This window comes from Myxocyprinus asiaticus, chromosome 22 (assembly GCF_019703515.2).
Source record: "Myxocyprinus asiaticus isolate MX2 ecotype Aquarium Trade chromosome 22, UBuf_Myxa_2, whole genome shotgun sequence".
In the NCBI taxonomy this organism is placed as follows: Eukaryota; Metazoa; Chordata; class Actinopteri; order Cypriniformes; family Catostomidae; genus Myxocyprinus; species Myxocyprinus asiaticus.
The window spans coordinates 39,994,364-40,015,238 of NC_059365.1; the positions used below are offsets into that span (position 1 = coordinate 39,994,364).

The 20,875-nt window shown below is 39.5% G+C and overlaps 1 protein-coding gene across 2 annotated transcripts in view; it reads right to left on the reverse strand.

The window, feature by feature from the left end:
* LOC127413302 (autophagy-related protein 2 homolog A-like) overlaps positions 1–20,875 on the reverse strand; it is a 66,742-nt gene that overhangs the window by 20,241 nt on the left and 25,626 nt on the right. For both annotated transcript variants that reach the window (XR_007892567.1, XM_051650311.1), the window contains exons 15-32: positions 18,812–19,058; positions 17,852–17,939; positions 17,581–17,749; positions 15,987–16,129; positions 15,625–15,779; positions 15,276–15,430; positions 10,655–10,805; positions 10,245–10,429; positions 10,090–10,170; positions 9,344–9,450; positions 9,161–9,253; positions 9,011–9,081; positions 7,796–7,872; positions 7,477–7,647; positions 7,254–7,380; positions 3,066–3,283; positions 2,702–2,931; positions 796–931 (exon numbers count right to left, since the gene is read on the reverse strand). Coding sequence is in view for 1 of the 2 variants with exons in the window: in XM_051650311.1 (XP_051506271.1) it covers positions 796–931; positions 2,702–2,931; positions 3,066–3,283; positions 7,254–7,380; positions 7,477–7,647; positions 7,796–7,872; positions 9,011–9,081; positions 9,161–9,253; positions 9,344–9,450; positions 10,090–10,170; positions 10,245–10,429; positions 10,655–10,805; positions 15,276–15,430; positions 15,625–15,779; positions 15,987–16,129; positions 17,581–17,749; positions 17,852–17,939; positions 18,812–19,058 (2,604 nt within the window). In the remaining variant the exon portion in view is untranslated. The remainder of the gene's footprint in view (positions 1–795; positions 932–2,701; positions 2,932–3,065; positions 3,284–7,253; positions 7,381–7,476; positions 7,648–7,795; positions 7,873–9,010; positions 9,082–9,160; positions 9,254–9,343; positions 9,451–10,089; positions 10,171–10,244; positions 10,430–10,654; positions 10,806–15,275; positions 15,431–15,624; positions 15,780–15,986; positions 16,130–17,580; positions 17,750–17,851; positions 17,940–18,811; positions 19,059–20,875) is intronic.

Consider the following 20,875-nt stretch of genomic DNA (forward strand, 5'->3'; position numbering starts at 1 on the left):
ACGGAGGGCACATTGTCCCACGCTTTCTGGTTCTGCCATTCACTGTCTGGATTCTGGCTAAAAATATTTGACTGGTATTCAAAGGCCTATAATAGGACCTCTCCCTTGGAAGCCGGACTCGCCATCTTCGGCTACTCACAGTCCACGCTCTGCCTCCCTGTAGCCATACAACAGTCTTTAATGCTGGGGATGACTGTCGCCAAAAGACTAATTCTGAGGGAATGGAAATCACCCTTTCCCCTCTCCTTTCAGAGATGGATCGTGGACATGATTTCAGTCATACAGATGGAAAGACTCTGAGGACTAATTCAATCAAAACGTTTTTGGCTATCTGGGACCCATTTCTTGCTTATCTATACGAGGTCGGGGGAGGATGACTAACCCACCTAGTTGACCTCTCATGGCCATTCCGAGGCCTAATGCACAGCACTTTATGTACTTCGTTTGTCTGACAGCCCTTCAATGCTGTTATTTCATGTATCATGTATTTCAAGTGTTATAATGTTTTATTGATGTATTTTTTCCCCCTTATCTGAGCCTACATGTTGTCTGTCTGTTTTTGTTGATTTATGAAAACCTGCAAAATAAAGTATTGAAAAAAATGTAAATTAAAATCAAGGGGTCAAACCCTAGCAGCAAAGCGTTATGAACTGCACCATGACACATTTAGAAACACAACGTGGCACATAATCAAGATTGCGGGGCTTAAAGAATCCACACACTTGCTTAGAGTGCGCTTCAGGCCTAAATCTCCCAAACAGTACGGACTATCACACACACAAACACACACTTTACCTTGGTCAGTTGTATCTCCATGAGCAGTGTGTGCTGCCTTCCACTTCCTCCAACCCAACGCCAAGAGTTCTGGGGCCGTGAGGGCCCTGCTGAGCAAGAGGGAGAACCACGGGCTCCAGGAGCAGCTGAGCGAACCCTAACAGACACAAACATTCAGTCTCTCTATCCAGGGCTTTCCATGACCTTCACAACTGATATGTTTTAAAAATATTTTTTATTCTGACCAATTCACTAATCTTTTAGACAATGTTTTGAAAAAAACTGACTCAAACAAAAGATTAGCTTACAAATTAGCTTCACTTTGGATTGTGAGCAAGATTTACTCAACACAAGAGCAAAATTTAGCTCAAAATATTTAAGAATGGAGCACGTCTTTTCAGATTGTGTAATTTTCCGTGACACTATTCCAGGACTGGAAAACAAAATTGTAAAATTCCCTAATATTTCCAGGTTTTCCATGACTGTGGCACCCTGTCTATCTAACATCTCAAGGGCATTGTAAGACATTTTTAACAAGGAAATCCTATGAGATCTTAACCCTTAAATGTACACTGATGAGCCAAAACATTATGACCACTCACAGGTGAAGCAAATAACATTGATCATCTCCTAACAAGGCCACATGTCAAGGTCTGGGTAGATTAGATGGTAAGGGAACAATCAGTTCTCGTAGTCAACATGTTGAATGCAGGAGAAATGGACAGGAGTAAAGACCGGAGGGACTTTGACAAGGGCCAAACTGTTTTGCCCAGATGACTGGGTCAGAGCATCTCTTAAACGGCAAGGCTTTTGGGGTGCTCCTGGTCAGCAGTGGTGAGTACCTACCGACAGTGGTCCGAGGAGGGACAAACCAAAAACTGCCGACAGGGTGTTGGCCGCCTAAGGCTCATCGATGTGTGAGGGCAACGAAGGCTATCCCGTCTGGTCTGAACCGACAGAAGGTCTGCTGTGACCCAAGCCACAGAAAATGTTCATGATGGTTACGGGAGGAATGTGTCACAACACCCTGCTGTGTATGAGGCTGCGTAGCCGCAGACCAGTCAGAGTGCCCATGATGACCCTGTCCACCGTCGAAAGTGCATATAATGGGCGCAGTGAGCATCAGAACCGGACCTTGGATCGATGAGTCCCGTTTTCTTTTACATCACATGGATGGCCATGTACATTTGCGCTGTTTACCTGGAGAATTGATGGCACCAGGATGCACTGTGGGAAGACGACAAGCCGGTGGAGGGAGTGTGAAGCTCTGGGCTATGATCTTCTGGGAAACCCTGGGTCCCGCTATTCTTGTGGATGTCAATTTGACACGTGCCACCTCCCTAAACATCGTTGCAGACCAGGTACACCCCTTCATGGCAATGGTATTCCCTGATGGCAGTGGCCTCTTTCAGCAGCATAACGCGCCCCTGCCACACTGCACACACTGTTCGGGAATGGTTTGAAGAACATGATGAAGAGTTCAAGGTGTTGCTCTGGCCTCCAAATTTCCCAGATCTTGAGCATCTGTGGGATGAGCTGGACCACAAGTCCGATCCACAGCAGCTCCACCTCGCAACTTATAGGACTTGAAGGATCTGCTGCTAATATCTTGGTGCCAGATACCACAGGACACCTTCAGGGGTCTTGTAGAGTTCATGCCACGGTGGGTCGTGCTGTTTTGGCGGCACACGGATGACCAACAGCATATTAGGCAGGTGGCCATAATGATTTAGCTCATCAGTGTATATCTCAGGTCTTTCCAATGATGCTGGGACCTTATTCCACCCCCTTTACCTCATCCATTTGTTGGAGTTATGCAAGTTGTGTGACTATTTAGACTTAATGTGCCTGAGAAAATACATTCAGTATGTGTTCATTTCTTGACCACAAACAAGTATGGGTTTCCTTATGGTAATGCTTGACTTACTTATGGCTGTGTTGTGTGTGGGCAGAGCTTGATTTGCCACCAAAGTCTTTGCCCCCATACAGGTGCCAGACGATGGAAACTTCTCGGAGCACCACTCTGTTCTGAGGCACTGCGAAACGGGCCGGGGCACGCAACAGGTCTGAACTTCCCCGCGGGCGAGAGAAATACCCATCTCGCACCTTTATAGGACCCTGAGAGAGCACGGTTACCACAGGCTCACCATCTCTAGACTGTCAGAGAGAGAGAGAATCTCGGTATGGGATGCTGTGGAGCATTTATTGAATACAAAAAGGAAATTAATTTAGATGAATAAATTTCACTTACTGAAGAGAGAAAAGGTCAAGAAAGAAAAGAAGGTACACACCGGGATGCCCATGCCAGGAGCCTCTAGGATGCAGAAGTCATCGTGGTCAATGGATCCCTCTGAGCCTTCCTCCGATATCATTTCTACCTCCATAGCTGTGCTCACCAGCTCACTGAGATCAGACTCCACCCCTTCGAGAACAGAGGGGTGGAGCTTAGGGGCTTCTCCTGGGAACAGGTAGACCGAGACAGGTGATGCTCTTCGGATGGAGGGAGAGCCTGCTCAACAAATACAGAGAGGGAATAAATTGTCATTAATCTAATTTATATAGAATCTATAATAAACCTTTTCAAGTTGCAAATATGAACGAATCCCTAACTCTAATTAGCTTTTTTTTTTGTCATCTTTAGCCTAGGGATTCACTTTTTCCACAGCACTGTTAATGTTTAATGGGACGTGCTCAATAAAGACATGAAAGATTATAATTGTTTGTGTGTTGTTAGATTAAGCACATTGTGCTTTAATGAAGATGAGATCACATTTAATGAGCAATTAATGCAGAAAACCAGCTAATTCCAAAGGATTCACATACTTTTTCTTGCCACTGTGTGTGTGTATATATATATATAATTATATGACTGCTGAGTAGAACTGTATCAGCAGCGCCTTTGGCAGGTTGAACTTCCTCAACTGGCTAAGGAAGTACAACCTCTGCTGGGTCTTTTTCAATGTGGGTCTCCCACTTCAGGTCCTGTGAGATGGTAGTGCCCAGGAACCTGAATGACTTCACTGCTGCCACAGTGCTGTTTAGAAAGGTGAGGGGGGTCAGTGCTGGGGTGTTCAGAATCATCTCCACTGTTTTAAGCATGTTCAGCTCTAGGTTGTTTTGAATGCACCAGACAGCCAGCTGTTTAACCTCCCTTCTGTATGCAGACTCATCGTCATCTCGGATGAGGCCGATGACAGTGGTGTCGTCTGCAAACTTCAGGAGCTTGACAGAGGGGTCCTTGGCGATGCAGCCATTTTTGTACAGGGAGAAGAGTAGTGGGGAGAGCACACATCCCTGGGGGGCACCAGTGCTGATTGTACAGGTGCTAGAAGTGAATTTCCCCTGTCTCACAAGCTGCTGCCTGTCTGTCAGAAAGCTGGAAATCCACTGACAGATAGACATGGGAACGGAGAGGTGTAATTTAGTCTGGAGTATAGCTGCGATGATGGTGTTTAAAGCCAAACTGAAGTCCAAAAAAAGAATCCTTGCATATGTCCCTGGTCTGTCCAGATGTTGCAGGATATGATGCAATCCCATGTTGACTGCATCATCCACAGACCTGTTTGCTCAATAAGCAAATTGAAGGGGATCTAGAAAGGGTCCAGTGATGTTCTTCAGGTGGGCCAACACCAGTCTCTCAAATATTTCATGACCACAGACGTCAGGGCGACAGGTCTGTAGTCATTAAGTCCTGTGATTTTTGGTTTCTTTGGGACAGGAATGATGATTGAGTGTTTGAAGCAGCATGGGACTTCACACTGCTTCAGTGATCTATTGAAGATCAGTGTGAAGATGGGGGCCAACTGGTTAGCACAGGATCTAAGACAGGTGGGTTAAACGCCACCTGGGCCCTGTGCTTTCCTGAAAGGGTTTGTTTTGCGATAACAACCGGCTGATTGTACATTATCCCACTTATTACACGGCTACTAACCAAATAAATAAATACATGGACATAAAATATTGATTTGCATTGAAATTATGTAATTTGAGAAGAAATCGCTGAACAGCTGAAATCAACTTCCGGTTTGCGTCCGAGTTCTGTTGGTGGTTTCTTTTTGTGAAAATGACCGTCTGACTCCTCATTATTCAGTCTATTACAATGTTACTTGCCAAATAAACAAATAAATGGACATGAAACACTGATTTGAGTTGAAAATAGTAATTACAATGAAAATGCAACCTATGGGGAGACTAGTTTCTTTCAATTAGTCAACCTTCCAGTTAGACTTTGAGAAACGTTTAATGTTACTTAAATTGGTGCTATTTTCATGCATTTCTATCTTTATACTGTGGAAGGCTTTGTTTGGAAAATGTTAATAAAGCATTATATTGTTACATATTGTTTTGCTTTTTTTTCTTCCTACGATGTTAATAAATGCATTTTGACAGGAAAATAATTATATATAGTCAAATTCCAGCACTTTCAAAATTTGCGATTAATCGTGATTACAAATTTTAATAGACTGACAGCAGTAATATACTGTACACTCACCGGCCACTTTATTAGGTACACCTGTGCATCTATTTATTCATGTGATTATCTTATTAGCCAATCGTGTGGTAGCAGTGTAATTAATAAAATCATGCAGATAAGGGTCAGGAGATTCAGTTAATGTTCACATCAACCATCAGAATGGGGAAAAATGTGATCTCAGCGATTTCGACTGTGGCATGATTGTTGGTGACAGACGGGCTGGTCTGAGTATTTCTGTAACTGCTGATCTCCTGGCAGGACACCACAAAAGGAAGCCGCTGCTTTCCAACAAAAATATTGCTGTGCACCTGAAGTTTGCCAAAGACCAACTTGACACTCCACAATGCTACTGGGAAAATGTTTTGTTGAATGATGAAACTATGGTTTAATTTTTTGGGAAGAACACTCGGCACTACGTATGGCGTAAAAAGGGTACCGCATACCAACATGATAACATCATCCCAACAGTGAAGTATGGTGGAGGGAGCATCATGATTTGGGGCTGCTTTGGGGCCTGGACTGCTTGCCATCATGGAGGGAAAAATGAATTTCCAAGTTTATTAAGATATCATACAGAATCGGGGCCTGGGTAGCTTAGCGAGTATTGATGCTGACTACCACCCCTGGAGTCGTGAGTTCAAATCCAGGGCGTGCTGAGTGACTCCAGCCAGGTCTCGTAAGTAACCAAATTGGCCCGGTTGCCAGGGAGGATAGAGTCACATGGGGTAACCTCCTCGTGGTCACAATTAGGGGTTCTTGCTCTCAATTGAGTGCGTGGTAAGTTGTGCGTGGATCGTGGAGAGTAGCATGAGCCTCCACGGACTGTCAGTCTCCGCGGTGTCATGCACAGAAAGCCACGTGATAAGATGCGCGGACTGAAGTTCTCAGAAGCGAAGGCAATTAAGACTTGTCCACCCTCACCCGGATTGAGGGGAGTAACCGTGCCACCATGAGGACCTACTAAGTTGTGGGAATTGGGCATTCCAAATTGGGATAAAAAAGGGAAAAAAAAAAAAGAAAAAAAAATATTATACAGAATTATGTCAGGGTTGCTGGGCGCCAGCTGAAGCTTAGTAGAAGTTGAGTGATGCAGCAGGACAATGACCCTAAACATCAAAGTAAATCCACTACAGAATGGCTTAAAAAAAAAAAGAAAATCCACCTTCTGGAGTGGCCCAGTCAGAGCCCAGACCTTAACCCAATAGAGATGCTGTGAAATGACCTCAATAGAGCCGTTCACACCAGACATAAAGAATATGGCTGAGCTGAAGCAGTTCTATAAGGAAGAATGGTCCAAAATTCCTTCTGAAAGTTGTGCAGGTCTAATCCGCAACTATGGGAAATGCTTGGTTGAGGTTATTGCTGCCAAAGGAGGACCAGACAGTTATTAAATCCTAAGGTTCATTACATTTTCCACAGCACTGTGAATGTTTAATGGGATGTGTTCAATAAAGACATGAAAGATTATAATTGTTTGTGTGTTGGTAGCTTAAGCACATTGTGCTTTGTCTATATCTTGTGACTTTGAAGAAGATGAGATCATATTTTATGACCAATTAATGCAAATCCAGCTAATTCCAAAGGGTTCACATACTTTATATTTATTTATTCCCCTCTCAAACGATATGTCCCTGAGCTTGGCTAGGGGTTGAATCAAGGGCAGCTGTCTTTAGAGGAGTTTTGACTGCAACCTGTCAAGAGTTTTCAGTTATATTGCTCGTCTTATTATTTGAACTTCAAGCATTCATATTATGTATTAGAGAACTTTAATTGCACTTTGTGTATTTTGGAGCAACTTTTTCTGAAAAATAAAAACACAATTTTCGGTCAGTTTATAAGTAGTGTTATAGCGAATCGAGATTATACTGAATCAAGAACCTCATATCGTTTATCGAACCGACATATCATCCCACCTCTTACAGTTACCTACGTATGAGTGATAATAAAATGATGCTTCCCTTAACAAACATCACTCTGCCTTTACAAAAAATTGTCACAGTCTCACCAGAGTCTTGGGCCTCTTCCTGTAGGATTCTCTCTGTGTCAATCAAGGCATCTGTGAGGTCACATTGGTTAATCTCTTCTGTCTCTGCTGGTGGGCAGGATGGAAGGAAGGCAGGACTCTCAGAGAGCTGAAAGGAACAGAGTTTCAAGGTAGAGTGCAAAGCTGCAAACAAAGGAAAAATTTTAAGGAGGTTTAAACTACAGGTTTAAAAGACAAATCTCACCAGAAGTTTCTGCCCAGCGATCTCTGTGGGGGACGTGTGGCGAGGAGGAGGGTGTAGGTCACCCTGGGAAACCAGGTATTGCAGCATGTTAACCAGTGCAGCGCACGAGTCCGCACAGGTGTGCACGTGAACTACATTGTTGGAACAACGAAGCTCGAACAGCGGCTGAGTCTGGAAAAACATTACAGAAGCACAGGTGTCTATTCAAAAACAGGGAGAGGAATATGAGCAAAACAAATATAAGAATTTGTCATAATGTAAATATTGACAATACACATGATTTCTTCATGCTGGTGTTTGAAACCAGCGTGAAACTAACCAGTTTACTTGAGTCTGTTCCTTTCCATGTCGTAATGGCTAGTTCCAACAGGTCAATGTCTAACACACACACATAGTCTGAGACAGAAAGGAAAATATGATTACAGGCAGCCATTCATTTAATGTACCTAGGTACACCCCCCTCCCCCTAATAATCAAAACAAGCAAGTACAACCCCCATTATTTATACCATGACCCCCCCCCACCCCCAATTTAAATGTGAATCTGTGCGATTGTGAATTTCGTACAATGGAATTTCCCCTCGTGGATACCGCGTGGAGTTAAACGTTTGGTGAACTATGACAATTCACTATGTTGACCAATAAGAAGTTGCTTGGTTTGCCAGTGACCTCTGTATGGGCGGTGCTTCATACACAGCTACACTGAATATTCACAATGAGCAAGGATTTTATTTTAGCGGCGAGTTTCTTTATTACTTCACTCCCCCAGATTATAAAGCGTACAATTGTGAGTGAGATATTGCTTTTATACAACAGTTTAAAGAACAAGTAAATAAAAAATTAGGAAAAACTAAGGAATTTCACACACACACACACACACACACACACACACATACACACACAAAACGCATTTGTGCATGGAATTTCTTTCTTTAAAATCTATAATGTCAGGGATAAATGAAAAGACAAATGTCTAAATCTTTTACACATTTGCGTTGCTCTTACGCTTTAGTTTATAACACCACGAAACCAAGCGGTGTGATACAAACAGTGTAGCGTCCGAGTGCTGATGGTGTGAGACATCAGTGCTCATGGAACATCTCTGACTGTAACTAACTGTTGTATAATAAAAAATAAAAAAAAACCTGATTGAGTCAAAGTGTAAATATCGTTTTAAAACATTGGTGAAACCGCTCATCGGTCAATCTCTAATTCTGCCAAACATCTCTTTTTGTTTTCCATGGAAGAAGAAAAGTCATCGAGAGTGATGTTTTCAGAATTTTCATCTAATTTCATGAACTAATCCTTTTATTTGTATTTAACCCGGAATAGTTCTTCAATACCAGTTAGTATCCAGTTCAACAAAGGCCGTTTAGTCAAAATAAATTGCTAGCTCTATAAACAAAATGACTGCCAAAACATTGTTGATGTAAAAAGTACACTTCACATTTTTGTCCATTGTTTGAACATATTGTTAATTCCCAATTCTAACCAGAAGCTTGTCATTTGTTAATAAATGAACAAAAGTTCTGTACCTCGCCTCAGATCCACTGTATCGCTTTCACATTTATCAGACAGGTACAACGCAGAGTCATCCAAGATAAACCTAATGGGAAATTCGGAGCAGTTAGATCCAATCAATGGAGCATTCTCCTGGTCTCAGCATAACCGGTTAGGATCAGTACCTGAGGTGAAAGGTTGCAGTGTCCACTATGATGTTACTGGACAGGGAGAAGGACTCAGCTGTAAACAAAAGTCGCAGAGGAAGATAGAGGGGTCTGGAGGGGGAAAAGAACAGAGAAAATATTGAGAATAAATTAAAGAGACATTTATCTAACTGTATCATACATTCAGGAGTATAATATTACCTATAGTCAACTGCACAGGTGGCCAGGTGAGTGTGTAAAACTGTGATGACGGCAGGTGGGGTGTAGCCCAATATATCATCATCGATGACATCAAGGAAATCAACTATCTGAATAAAGAATGTAGAGAGATATACAGTACTTTGCAAAAGTCTTAGGCACTTAAGATGTTTAACAAAAACAATTTTCTTAAGATGGTTATTTATATCTTCAGCTTTAGTGTGTCAATAGGAAAAATACATTTTAGACTCCCAAACATTACTTTTGCAAATAGAAAAGGTTAGAATAGAAGAACAGGGAGCCCTGCAACAGATGTCATGGCCCTCACAAAGCCCCCCACTGAACATCCAGTCAGTCTGAGATTACATGAAGAGACAGAAGTAATTGAGACAGCCTAAATAGATAGAAGAACTGTGGTGAATTCTCCAAGAAGCTTGAAACATCCTATCTGCCAACAACCAAGAAAAACTGTGTCCAGGTGTACCTAGGAAAATTGGTGCTGTTTTCAAGGCAAAGGTGGTCACACCGAATATTGATTTAGCTTTTTTATGTTTACTGGACTTTGTATGACATTAAGTGATAAATGAAAACTATTTATGGCATTATTTTTGAAGACATCCTCACTATGCAACATTTTTCACAAGTGCCTAAAACTTTTGCACAGTACTGTACATTAGCCAATTTTGACATTCCTGAAAGATGAATACATCTATTGAAGCCTTCTATCTAATGTGACTGCCAAAAGGTACCTGTTCATGCCAGCTATGATTGGTCAAAGCCATGTGATGTCGTAAAGTAGCACCATGGAGTCGCAGAGCGACCAGAAACTCCTAAAGAAGAAATTAGGTGAATACTTCTCTGTCACAAATGTGAGGCAGTAAAAACAAAGTAATAATACACAAACCTTGACATTCCTCTCAAGGTCTAATGTAATTTTGATGGCAGTCGACAACATTTGAATGTCTGTTTCTCGGCCGCTGATGCTGCTTTCCCCCACCTCTGTGAGGTAAATGGTTGGGTCCAAATGCCCTGGGGGAGTAAACCTAGACATTTCCAATCTGAAAGGGATAGGGGAGTCCGGTACCTCCGCTGTAGAGGAAACAACATCATTTAGCATTTTAGAACTGCAAATAACAGGATATTCAGTACTTTACAAAGCAATATGGGCATCAGCTTTAAACTTCACATTTCATTTTATGAACACAAGTTACTTTTTTTTTTTTGTGGGGAGAAAATATGACCCAGATAATTTCATTGTGAGAATTACCCAGACTTGAGTGTTTAATATTTTAAAACACTTTGTTAACAGCTTACTTTTATGGTAGAGCTCCACTCTTTTGCTCTCTATGGTCAGAAAGTTGAGATTGGGATTGTTCTGATGTTGTGTCACACTAAAAATCTTCCCCCCTTCCAAGTCCAAAATGAGTTCTCCATGACACTGATCCACTTTACATCCAGCCTCATTCTACAGGAAATGAAAAGGAAGTTGTAGTCTTTATATGAAAATATCTTTTAAATGTAGTCATTATTTCTTTGTGTCATTCATTTAATTTAGTCAATTTTACTCGGACGATAAAATGGCATATCATTTTAGTAAAAAAAAAAAAAACATTTTATAATAGAGGTTTTACCGATTAATCAGCACAGATAGCCGCTTTTGGAAATATCGGTTATATGTCGATAGCTCAGAAATTTTTTTTTATACAAATTCACTATAGCAATTTTAAAAACAAACGACTGATTAACGGTTATCAGCTTGTTCCACTACCTTAGTTATCGGTATCGGCAAAGTCCAATATTGGTCAACCTTTAGACGATAATGTGCAAAATTAAAAAAAAAAAGGTGTCAAACTGTAACAGACCAAACTTAAACCACAATATTCAAACATTTAAAAAATATATATCTATTAAATATTTGTAAACAAACAAAATACTAGTTCACCCATTTATTTGCCAATAAAACGTCAATATATAGTACAGTGCAAAAGTCTTAGGCACATTAGATATTTCACAAAAACACTGGTGTTAAGATTCAGAAGTCAATTTATATTTTCTGCTTTAGTGTGTCAATAAGAAATATCAATTTCAGATTCCCAAACATTCCTTTGAAAACAGATCTCAAAATCATTGAGTCAGTCTAGGATTACATGAAGAGACCGAAGCAGTTGAGACAGCTTAAATAAACAGAACTGTGACAAGTTCTCCAAGATGCTCTGAACAACCCATTAGCCAGCATCCTTGAAAAACTGTGTGCAAGTGTCCCTAAGATAATTGGTTCTGTTTTAAAGGCATAGTGTGCTCACACCAAATACTGATTGAGTTGTTTATGTTTGCTGCACTTTGTATAAAAGTTAATTGATAAATTAAAATTATGCATGGCATTATTTTTGAAAACGTCCTCACTATACAAAATGTTTCACAACTGCTTAACACGTCTGCACAGCATACTACCCTTACTATTTCTGCCATACACAGATATGCCAGAAACAGTGAGAGTAGTATAGGTAGTATTCCATTGCAAACTCGGATGTTCTCTGCAGCACTCTTCATGTGGAGATCAAACTTCAAAGCAGCGCTTAATGCTGGCATTGATGTGAATCATGTGAATGCGGGTTCACGATTGCTGTAGCCAAGTGGGTAGCCTAGTGGATAGCCAAGCTTGCCGGTGTTGTGCTGAAATCGGACTCCCCGCCAGATTTTCACTCTCGCTAACTGATTGGTCCCTATCTCTGAAGCCCAATACTTCACCTACCCCTAACCCTCACTACTAGAATTCAGAATTAGGCACAACATATTGTGGAGGATGAGGGTTTAAGAAATGTAATGTGCTTTGCAACTAATATACAACTTATGGGGACTAGTTCTTTCATCTAGTCAACTTCCCACTTTGACTTTGGGAAACATTTAATGTTACTTGAATTGGTGCTAATTAATATAATAATAATAATAATATTAGTGCATTTCTATCTTTATACTGTTGAATACTTTGCTTGGAAAATGTTATATATTGTTTCTAGTCAAGTCATTTTTATTCTGTAGAGCGCTTTTCACAATACATAGTTCTAGGAAGGATGTACAGAGTCAAATTTTAGCACTTTCAAAATTGCGATTAATCGTGATTAACTATGAAAAATTATGCACTTAATCAGCACTAATATGTACACTGGTGGCCAAAAGTTTAGAATAATGTACAGATTTTGCTCTTATGGAAAGAAATTGGTACTTTTATTCACCAAAGTGGCATTCAACTGATCACAAAGTATAGTCAGAACATTAATAACATGAAAAATTAATATTACAATTTGAAAAAAATGTTCAGAACTTCTTAAACTACTTCAGAGAGTTCTCATCAAAAAATCCTCCACGTGCAGCAATGACAGCTTTGCAGATCCTTGGCATTCTAGCTGTCAGTTTGTCCAGATACTCAGGTGACATTTCACCCCACACTTCCTGTAGCACTTGCCATAGATGTGGCTGTCTTGTTGGGCACTTCTCACGCACCTTACAGTCTAGCTGATCCCACAAAAGCTCAATGTGGTTAAGATCCATAACACTCTTTTCCAATTATCTGTTGTCCAATGTCTGTGTTTCTTTGCCCACTCTAACCTTTTCTTTTTGTTTTTCTGTTTCAAAAGTGGCTTTTTCTTTGCACTTCTTCCCATAAGGCCTGCACCCCTGGGTCTTCTCTTTACTGTTGTACATGAAACTGGTGTTGAGCAGGTAGAATTCAATAAAGCTGTCAGCAGAGGACATGTGAGGTGTCTATTTCTCAAACTAGAGACTCTGATGTACTGATCCTCTTGTTTAGTTGCATATCTGGCCTTCCACATCTCTTTCTGTCCTTGTTAGAGCCAGTTGTTCTTTGTCTTTGAAGACTGTAGTGTACACCTTTCTATGAAATCTTCAGTTTTTGGCAATTTCAAGCATTGTATAGTCTTCATTTCTCAAAACAAAGAAAGAAAGCTGTTTCTTTTTATTTCTGCCATTTTTGACCTAATATTGACCTGAAGACATGCCAGTCTATTGCATACTGTGGCAACTCAAAAACAAACACAAAGACAATGTTATGCTTCATTTAATGAACCAAATAGCTTTCAGCTGTGTTTGATATAATGGCAAGTGCTTTTCTAGTACCAAATTAGCAATTTAGCATGATTACTCAAGGATAAGGTGTTGGAGTGATGGCTGCTGGAAATGGGGCCAGTCTAGTTTTGATCAAAAATGTCTTTTTTCAAATAGTGATGGTGCTGTTTTTTACATCAGTAATGTCCTGACTATACTTTGTGATCAGCTGAATGCCACTTTGGTGAATTAAAGTACCAATTTCCTTCCAAAACAGCAAAATCTGAACATTATTCCAAACTTATGGCTGCCACTGTAGATATATTTTTTCATATATATACATTGCATTTGAGTGAGGCAATTAACTTGTTTGTGAAGCAGTTCAGAACATTGTTCTAAAACATTGTTACTACATTGTTAATATCTTATAGTATTGTTTTTACCCGTCATATTTTCCTCAACAGTATGTTTTAATTAAAAAACTGTTAATTTTCATCATGATGGGTCTTTTTATGTCATTAAAGACATAGATATTTTCATTAGTGTTGAAATCAAAAAACTTTTCGCCAAATAATATTTTTTTTTCAGTAATTCGTTGGCCAGATTAACACTGTAATTTACAAATAAGGCACTTTGATAGCACTGGACCAATCAGTTTATATATATATATATATATATATATATATATATATATATATATATATATAAGGAAAAAGCGTGGAAGAAAAAGATGCGCAACCAACCGAGAGAACCGCAGCCTTATGATTGTCAAGCAAAATCAATTCAAGAATTTGGGTGAACTTCACAAGGAATGGACTGAGGCTGGGGTCAAGGCATCAAGAGCCACCACACACAGACGTGTCAAGGAATTTGGCTACAGTTGTCGTATTCCTCTTGTTAAGCCACTCCTGAACCACAGACAACGTCAGAGGCGTCTTACCTGGGCTAAGGAGAAGAAGAACTGGACTGTTGCCCAGTGTTCCAAAGTCCTCTTTTCAGATGAGAGCAAGTTTCGTATTTCATTTGGAAACCAAGGTCCTAGAGTCTGGAGGAAGGGTGGAGAAGCTCATAGCCCAAGTTGCTTGAAGTCCAGTGTTAAGTTTCCACAGTCTGTGATGATTTGGGGTGCAATGTCATCTGCTGGTGTTGGTCCATTGTGTTTTTTGAAAACCAAAGTCACTGCACCCGTTTACCAAGAAATTTTGGAGCACTTCATGCTTCCTTCTGCTGACCAGCTTTTTAAAAATGCTGATTTCATTTTCCAGCAGGATTTGGCACTTGCCCACACTGCCAAAAGCACCAAAAGTTGGTTAAATGACCATGGTGTTGGTGTGCTTGACTGGCCAGCAAACTCACCAGACCTGAACCCCATAGAGAATCTATGGGGTATTGTCAAGAGGAAAATGAGAAACAAGAGACCAAAAAATGCAGATGAGCTGAAGGCCACTGTCAAAGAAACCTGGGCTTCCTACCACCTCAGCAGTGCCACAAACTGATCACCTCCATGCCACGCCGAATTGAGGCAGTAATTAAAGCAAAAGGAGCCCCTACCAAGTATTGAGTACATATACAGTAAATGAACATACTTTCCAGAAGGCCAACAATTCACTAAAAATGTTTTTTTTTATTGGTCTTATGATGTATTCTAATTTTTTGAGATAGTGAATTGGTGGGTTTTTGTTAAATGTGAGCAAAATCATCACAATTAAAAGAACCAAAGACTTAAACTACTTCAGTCTGTGTGCATTGAATTTATTTAATACACGAGTTTCACAATTTGAGTTGAATTACTGAAATAAATGAACTTTTCCACGACATTCTAATTTATTGAGATGCACCTGTATATATATATATATATTTTTTTTTTTTTTACCTTGCTGTCTGTCATGGCTTGGAGGCGACCTCTGCCAATGAGCACAGATAAACAGAGCAGACTAAGGGCGTGGCTAGACTGAGGCTCTGGCTGCTTTCTTCTTTTTGATTGGCTAGCTGAGTAAAACTGAGGCTCCTCCTCTTCAGAGTCAGATTCTAAAATGAGGGGAGAGACAAAAGATTACGAGAGAATCTTCCATGGAAACCAAAACAATTATATATATATATATATATATATATATATATATATATATATATATATATATATATATATATATATATATATATACACACACACATATACACACAGTATCTTAATTTGAAATAGGGAAATGACGAAGATGACTGACCAAGTCTGAAGGCAGATTTACAGGCGTAAAACTCATCCTCCTCATGTCTGTGCTGCTGGGAGGCACTACTAGCACTTTGCAAAGAGGAAGGAGGAGCAGGAGGAGGAGACTGAAGAGGCGGAGGAGGCTCCCACATCAACAGATCATTATTAATCCTGGGGGGAAGAGAGGGAGAAGACAAAGAGAGAAAGAGGAAAATAACAGGGGAGGACACAAGAATTCCATGAGACGTTGTTAAAGCTTAACATACATGTAATCTAACTGAAATTGATATACATTTAGGCTGAAGATGATGACTTAATTCTAACTGATGTTCGGAGATAAAACTCTAAAATATCTGCATGTATGTGTAATTGTGATACCTGTTATAGATGCTCTGGAAGGCCTCTTTACTAGGCAGAAGGATGTAGGCTACAGGAAACGTGATATCAACCACATACTGACACTGACATATACACTGAGCCTGAAACTCATTCATCTCCTCTGGGTCTGCTGGGATCACCATCTGAGAGTGAAAGAGAAAGAAAGACATGTACAAATAAAGAGCGAGAGAAAAAGAATAAGAAGACAAAACGCAGTACATGAATGTACTTACAGACAAATATGTGAATCTCAAAGAAATGTGCACATATCGCAAGCCTTTTCACGTGAAGAATATTCATTATATTTATACATATATACAATACAATTTTTACTAGTTGAAATGCTAATTACTACAGTCAGCAATGGAATTACTTTTAGTGAAAATGCAAATTTTCAGTTTATTACATTTGCACTAGTAAAACATCAATACTTGATTTTAAAAATGATGTCATTACTTGTGGAATTACCCATTCTTGATATCAAACTTGTAAAAGTCACAATTACAGATATTTATAATGAATTTCTTACTATTTGAAATTACAATTTTACATTTCAGCAATGTACATATCAAAAATGATATATTTTGATAACAATAATTAAATTGTTACAAGTGCAGCTGTCCATTCCTGATATCAACAATTGAATTACAACTAGAGAAATGTACATTTTTGATATCAGTATTTTGGTTTTCACTAGTGACATGTTAATATCAGATATCTATAATGTTATTATAACTAGTAAGAAAGCCTTTTAAAGATATGTTTAATTGCTCTTCAATTTATTGATATCTGAAATCCATTTCCAGATATCTGAAATAGCAAATCTAACATGCTGAACTACATTAACAGATACCAACAAATTTGCATTTTCACTACTTGTAATTCAACTGTTGATATCAAGATTGGAAATTTGTACAGTAACAATGTAAATATTGATATTAAAAAATTATCATATTTACACAGCTGATATGTGAAATTAGAATTTTAACTAGTAAGAAATTCATTATAGATATCTGTAATTGTGTTTTGAACAGAAGTTATATAAATTACCCTTTTTGAACACAATAATCAGCATAAATCAAATTCAGTACAAAAAATACTACCATGATGTATACCTAAAATTGTTCTTTACAATTTAAATAATATCACACAATTTAAAGAGCACCTATTATAGTTTTTAAACGTGCCTAATTTTGTTTTAAAGGTCTCATACAATAGATTTACATGCATCCAAGGTCAAAAAACACTGTCATTTGCTCGTAATTTAAATTGCAGCATTACTTTTTTTCCCAGTGTCAAAAACGACTCGTTCAATGATCTGTTCTAAAGGATTCATTCTAAACTCCTCCTTTCAGAGAGCCTACTCTGCTCTGATTAGTCAGATGTCCACTCAAACACTCTGTGGCGCTACCATTTTTTGGTATTTATTTCGTTTGGTGATGCAGAAATGACCTGCTTCTGCTTTAAATAATATAATATTGAATGAATATTTATTAATGGTCCAAAAATATTTCTTTCGATTTTAAGGGTGAAATATGACCCAGATATTCTTGACATACAGACAGACAAACAGATACAAAGAGGGTGGATGTACCTCTTCTGTCTCAAACATGGTGCGGTTGGATGAGAATGGAGAGCTATTCTTTTCACTGAGCTCACAGGGATTCTCCAGAGACATGGAGCCCAGATGCAGATCTCTGTTCACCCCTTCACACACACCTCTGCTGTCAGAGCCTGCTCCCTCATTCACTCGCACCTGGATCCTAGAGAGAGAGAGAGAGAGAGAGATGGCCAAATGTTCCATCTAAATAAAGATCGGTCTGTGTTATTATATGACACATAGGCTCAAATACACACACACACACCTGGGTGTTCCATCAGAGCTCTGTGGATCAGGACCCTTCTGTACACGGATACAGGGAAATGATTTTCCCTCCCAGCCCTCATACACTCCTAAAACAAACAACGTGCCAGTTGAGTTAATATCTGAGAGTAAGTGACACTGTATCCTCAACAACAACACAACATTCCCAAAGTATTTAAATTTAGTAAGCAACATATTCAGCATGAAAAAGTGTACACTGTAAACCATAATTTTGTCATAACTGGACAAATCAAGTTCTTCTAATTAAACTTTACTTAAGATGTCAAGTTTTGGGCTCATAACTCAAATTTCTATGTTCCTTGAACTTATTTCTTAAAAATCTACTTGCATCTAGTTACCTTTACTTAATTAGTAAAGTTCATTCTATATGATCATCAAGTTAAGTGAACTTAATTACACAAGTTTTGAAGATGCCATTTCTCAATTCAATTGAAGGAATGAGTTTACTCAATCAATTGAGTAAAGTCAACTTATTAGGGATTTCAGTGTAGGGCAGGGCTTAGTTTTATTCATGCCAATCGAATCAAGATTGGTAGTAATATACATAAGTTGTTAAAGGTGCTTTAAGAGATTTTAGCCATTCTTCTTCCACAAGACTGAGCCGTTGGATTAGCCACGCCAACTCTTTCCAAAACCCCGCACTCCGAAGATACCAAATGAGCTTTATTGAGACCAACATCGTGAAGAAACGGTTGTTAAAAACAACAGCAGCAAAATAGCGCCCTCAGCTGACAACTGTCATGAACGACATGGCTTAAAAATGGCAGTAAGTCTCAATAGGCAATGGATTATAAAAATACATGGGGTTAATCTTGATCATGTTCTACCCAGTATTTGACTTCTGATTGGTTCTGAAAAATGATTCATCAATAAATGAATAGAATATATGATCATTCTCAGCACATGATTCAATGTTTGATTAAACTCTTATCCTCCTCACCATGCAGATCAGTGAAACAGGCCTCCAGCAGTTTGGAGAGTTTGGCCTCTTGCTGAACGTCTGGCCCCTGCTGAGACTTCAGCTCCAGATTAGAGATCTCCAGACTTAAGACCTCACTGCGCACTGCACGCTGACTCAAGGGTCGCCTTAGCCCTGGAGGTCGAAGATCAGGGATGGGGAAACGGACCTTCAGCATGGTGTGAGGCGATTGAAGTAGGAGAGAAGAGTGAAGCTCCAACAAATGAGTCTGCAGAAAGAAACAATCAATTATAACCAATTGCACCCTGTAAAATTTCCTCAAACTATTTATTCTCAAGTGTATTTGAAAAAATGCTCCAGGTTTAATACAAGTTAAGCTCTGACAGAATCTGTGGTGTGCTGTTGTTACCACAAAAAATTATTTAGACCCATCCATCAGTTTGCACAAACGAAAGAAAATAAGTATACAGTAATACATTTAATGGAAGCCTAAGGAGAAAGTGTACAGCACAACAAATAACCATTTCAAACATGCAACAATCACAGTGTTAGAAAGTATAACAATCTAACGTGTTAGCGTGTGACCCGTATAGTATCAACCTCTTCGCAAATCATATCCAATCTTTCAACTCATGTCATGACCATGTAAACCTGTTAACTTTCGCATGATATCTGCATAAAAACACCATGAAGGGAGGTAACGTAACTATCATTAATGCACTGTTTACATGGAGAAAACTCCACCCATCGTCCTATGGTGAACCATCGGACCAGATAACATTCCATGAGCCAGATTATGTCAGAGCCCCTCTCTAACTATCAAGGCAAAGAAGAGTGTCTTTGGTCTCCGTTTTGATTGGATCATGACAGGACCAACACAAACAAATGCCAAGCACAGCCATCAGATAAGCTGCTCGGACAACTGCCAGATACCCCTCACAAGGAAGGAAAGACCTTCCAACACGTTGGAAAAGACTTCTCATTGGTCCATGAGTTGTTTCTTAGCAACCTCTGAAACCCCCCATCCTAAGGTTTGCCCAGATTTAACTGGGTTGACTACACTGTGTGCCCTCCCTTCTGATCTAAGCAGCCAATCGTGACCCTGAAACAAGTGCCAAACTGAAATCTCCTCCCCATCAGGAAGGTAAATAGCATCCTTACAACAGCCACATCTTTGTCCTGAGTCCCTGTCCAGAGGTTCATTAACAGGATACACTTCTAAAACACATTTGTCCCGAGTACCCATCCAGAGGGTTAGTAACAGGATACACTTCTATAACACTTCTCCGTTCTGGTCTCACTCTATGAGAGAGAGGACAACAGATCATCCAATGTTCTTAGTCTCCATCCGAGAGACAGTAGGAGATTGACCAAGTACCAAGTCTTAGCAAGTTCGGAATCCCTATACCAGGGAGATAACTACAGCGTCAAGGTTTAGCTCTGGTGAGCAAACCTTCTCTTCAGGTTTCCTGCATCTGCGTGTTCCAGATAAAGGAACATGCGCCGACCTAAGGGCTGTATATCTGCGTGTTGCGGATTGCAAGATCCCTCTCGGTGCTTCAAGGAGATCAGAATTCCACAGCTCTTTCGTGTCCAAGGCTGTTGAAATGGAATCCAGCTCCTTCCCCACTGTAACGTGGCCCTGAGCCCCAGAGGAAGACGTCGCCGTCACCAAACTCATCGATCGATCAAGGAGAACGTAAATATCACTACTAAACCTCTTTCCATAGACCTTGGCATTAGTGTATACTATCAGTTTATGATTTTCTAATGTTCTTTAGATTATAGACGTAACCTGTGTATCAAATGTTTTGCAAATAATCTTTCCGTTATTTGTTTAATTAGGAATAAGGTTTTCACCTTAATAAATAACAGAAACATTTATCTTTCATCAGATAATTGTCATACTTTGCCATTGCTACATCCAATTCAGCCACTTACATCTTTCCATCCTTTGCACTTTTATTTACCTATTCATGTTATCTTTTAGCATATTATTAACTTTTTTTTTGTTTTTGTTAGTTATGCTTGTTTATCTTTTTGTAAATAAAACTCATTTTATTACAACTGTGTGTTCCTTGTGTT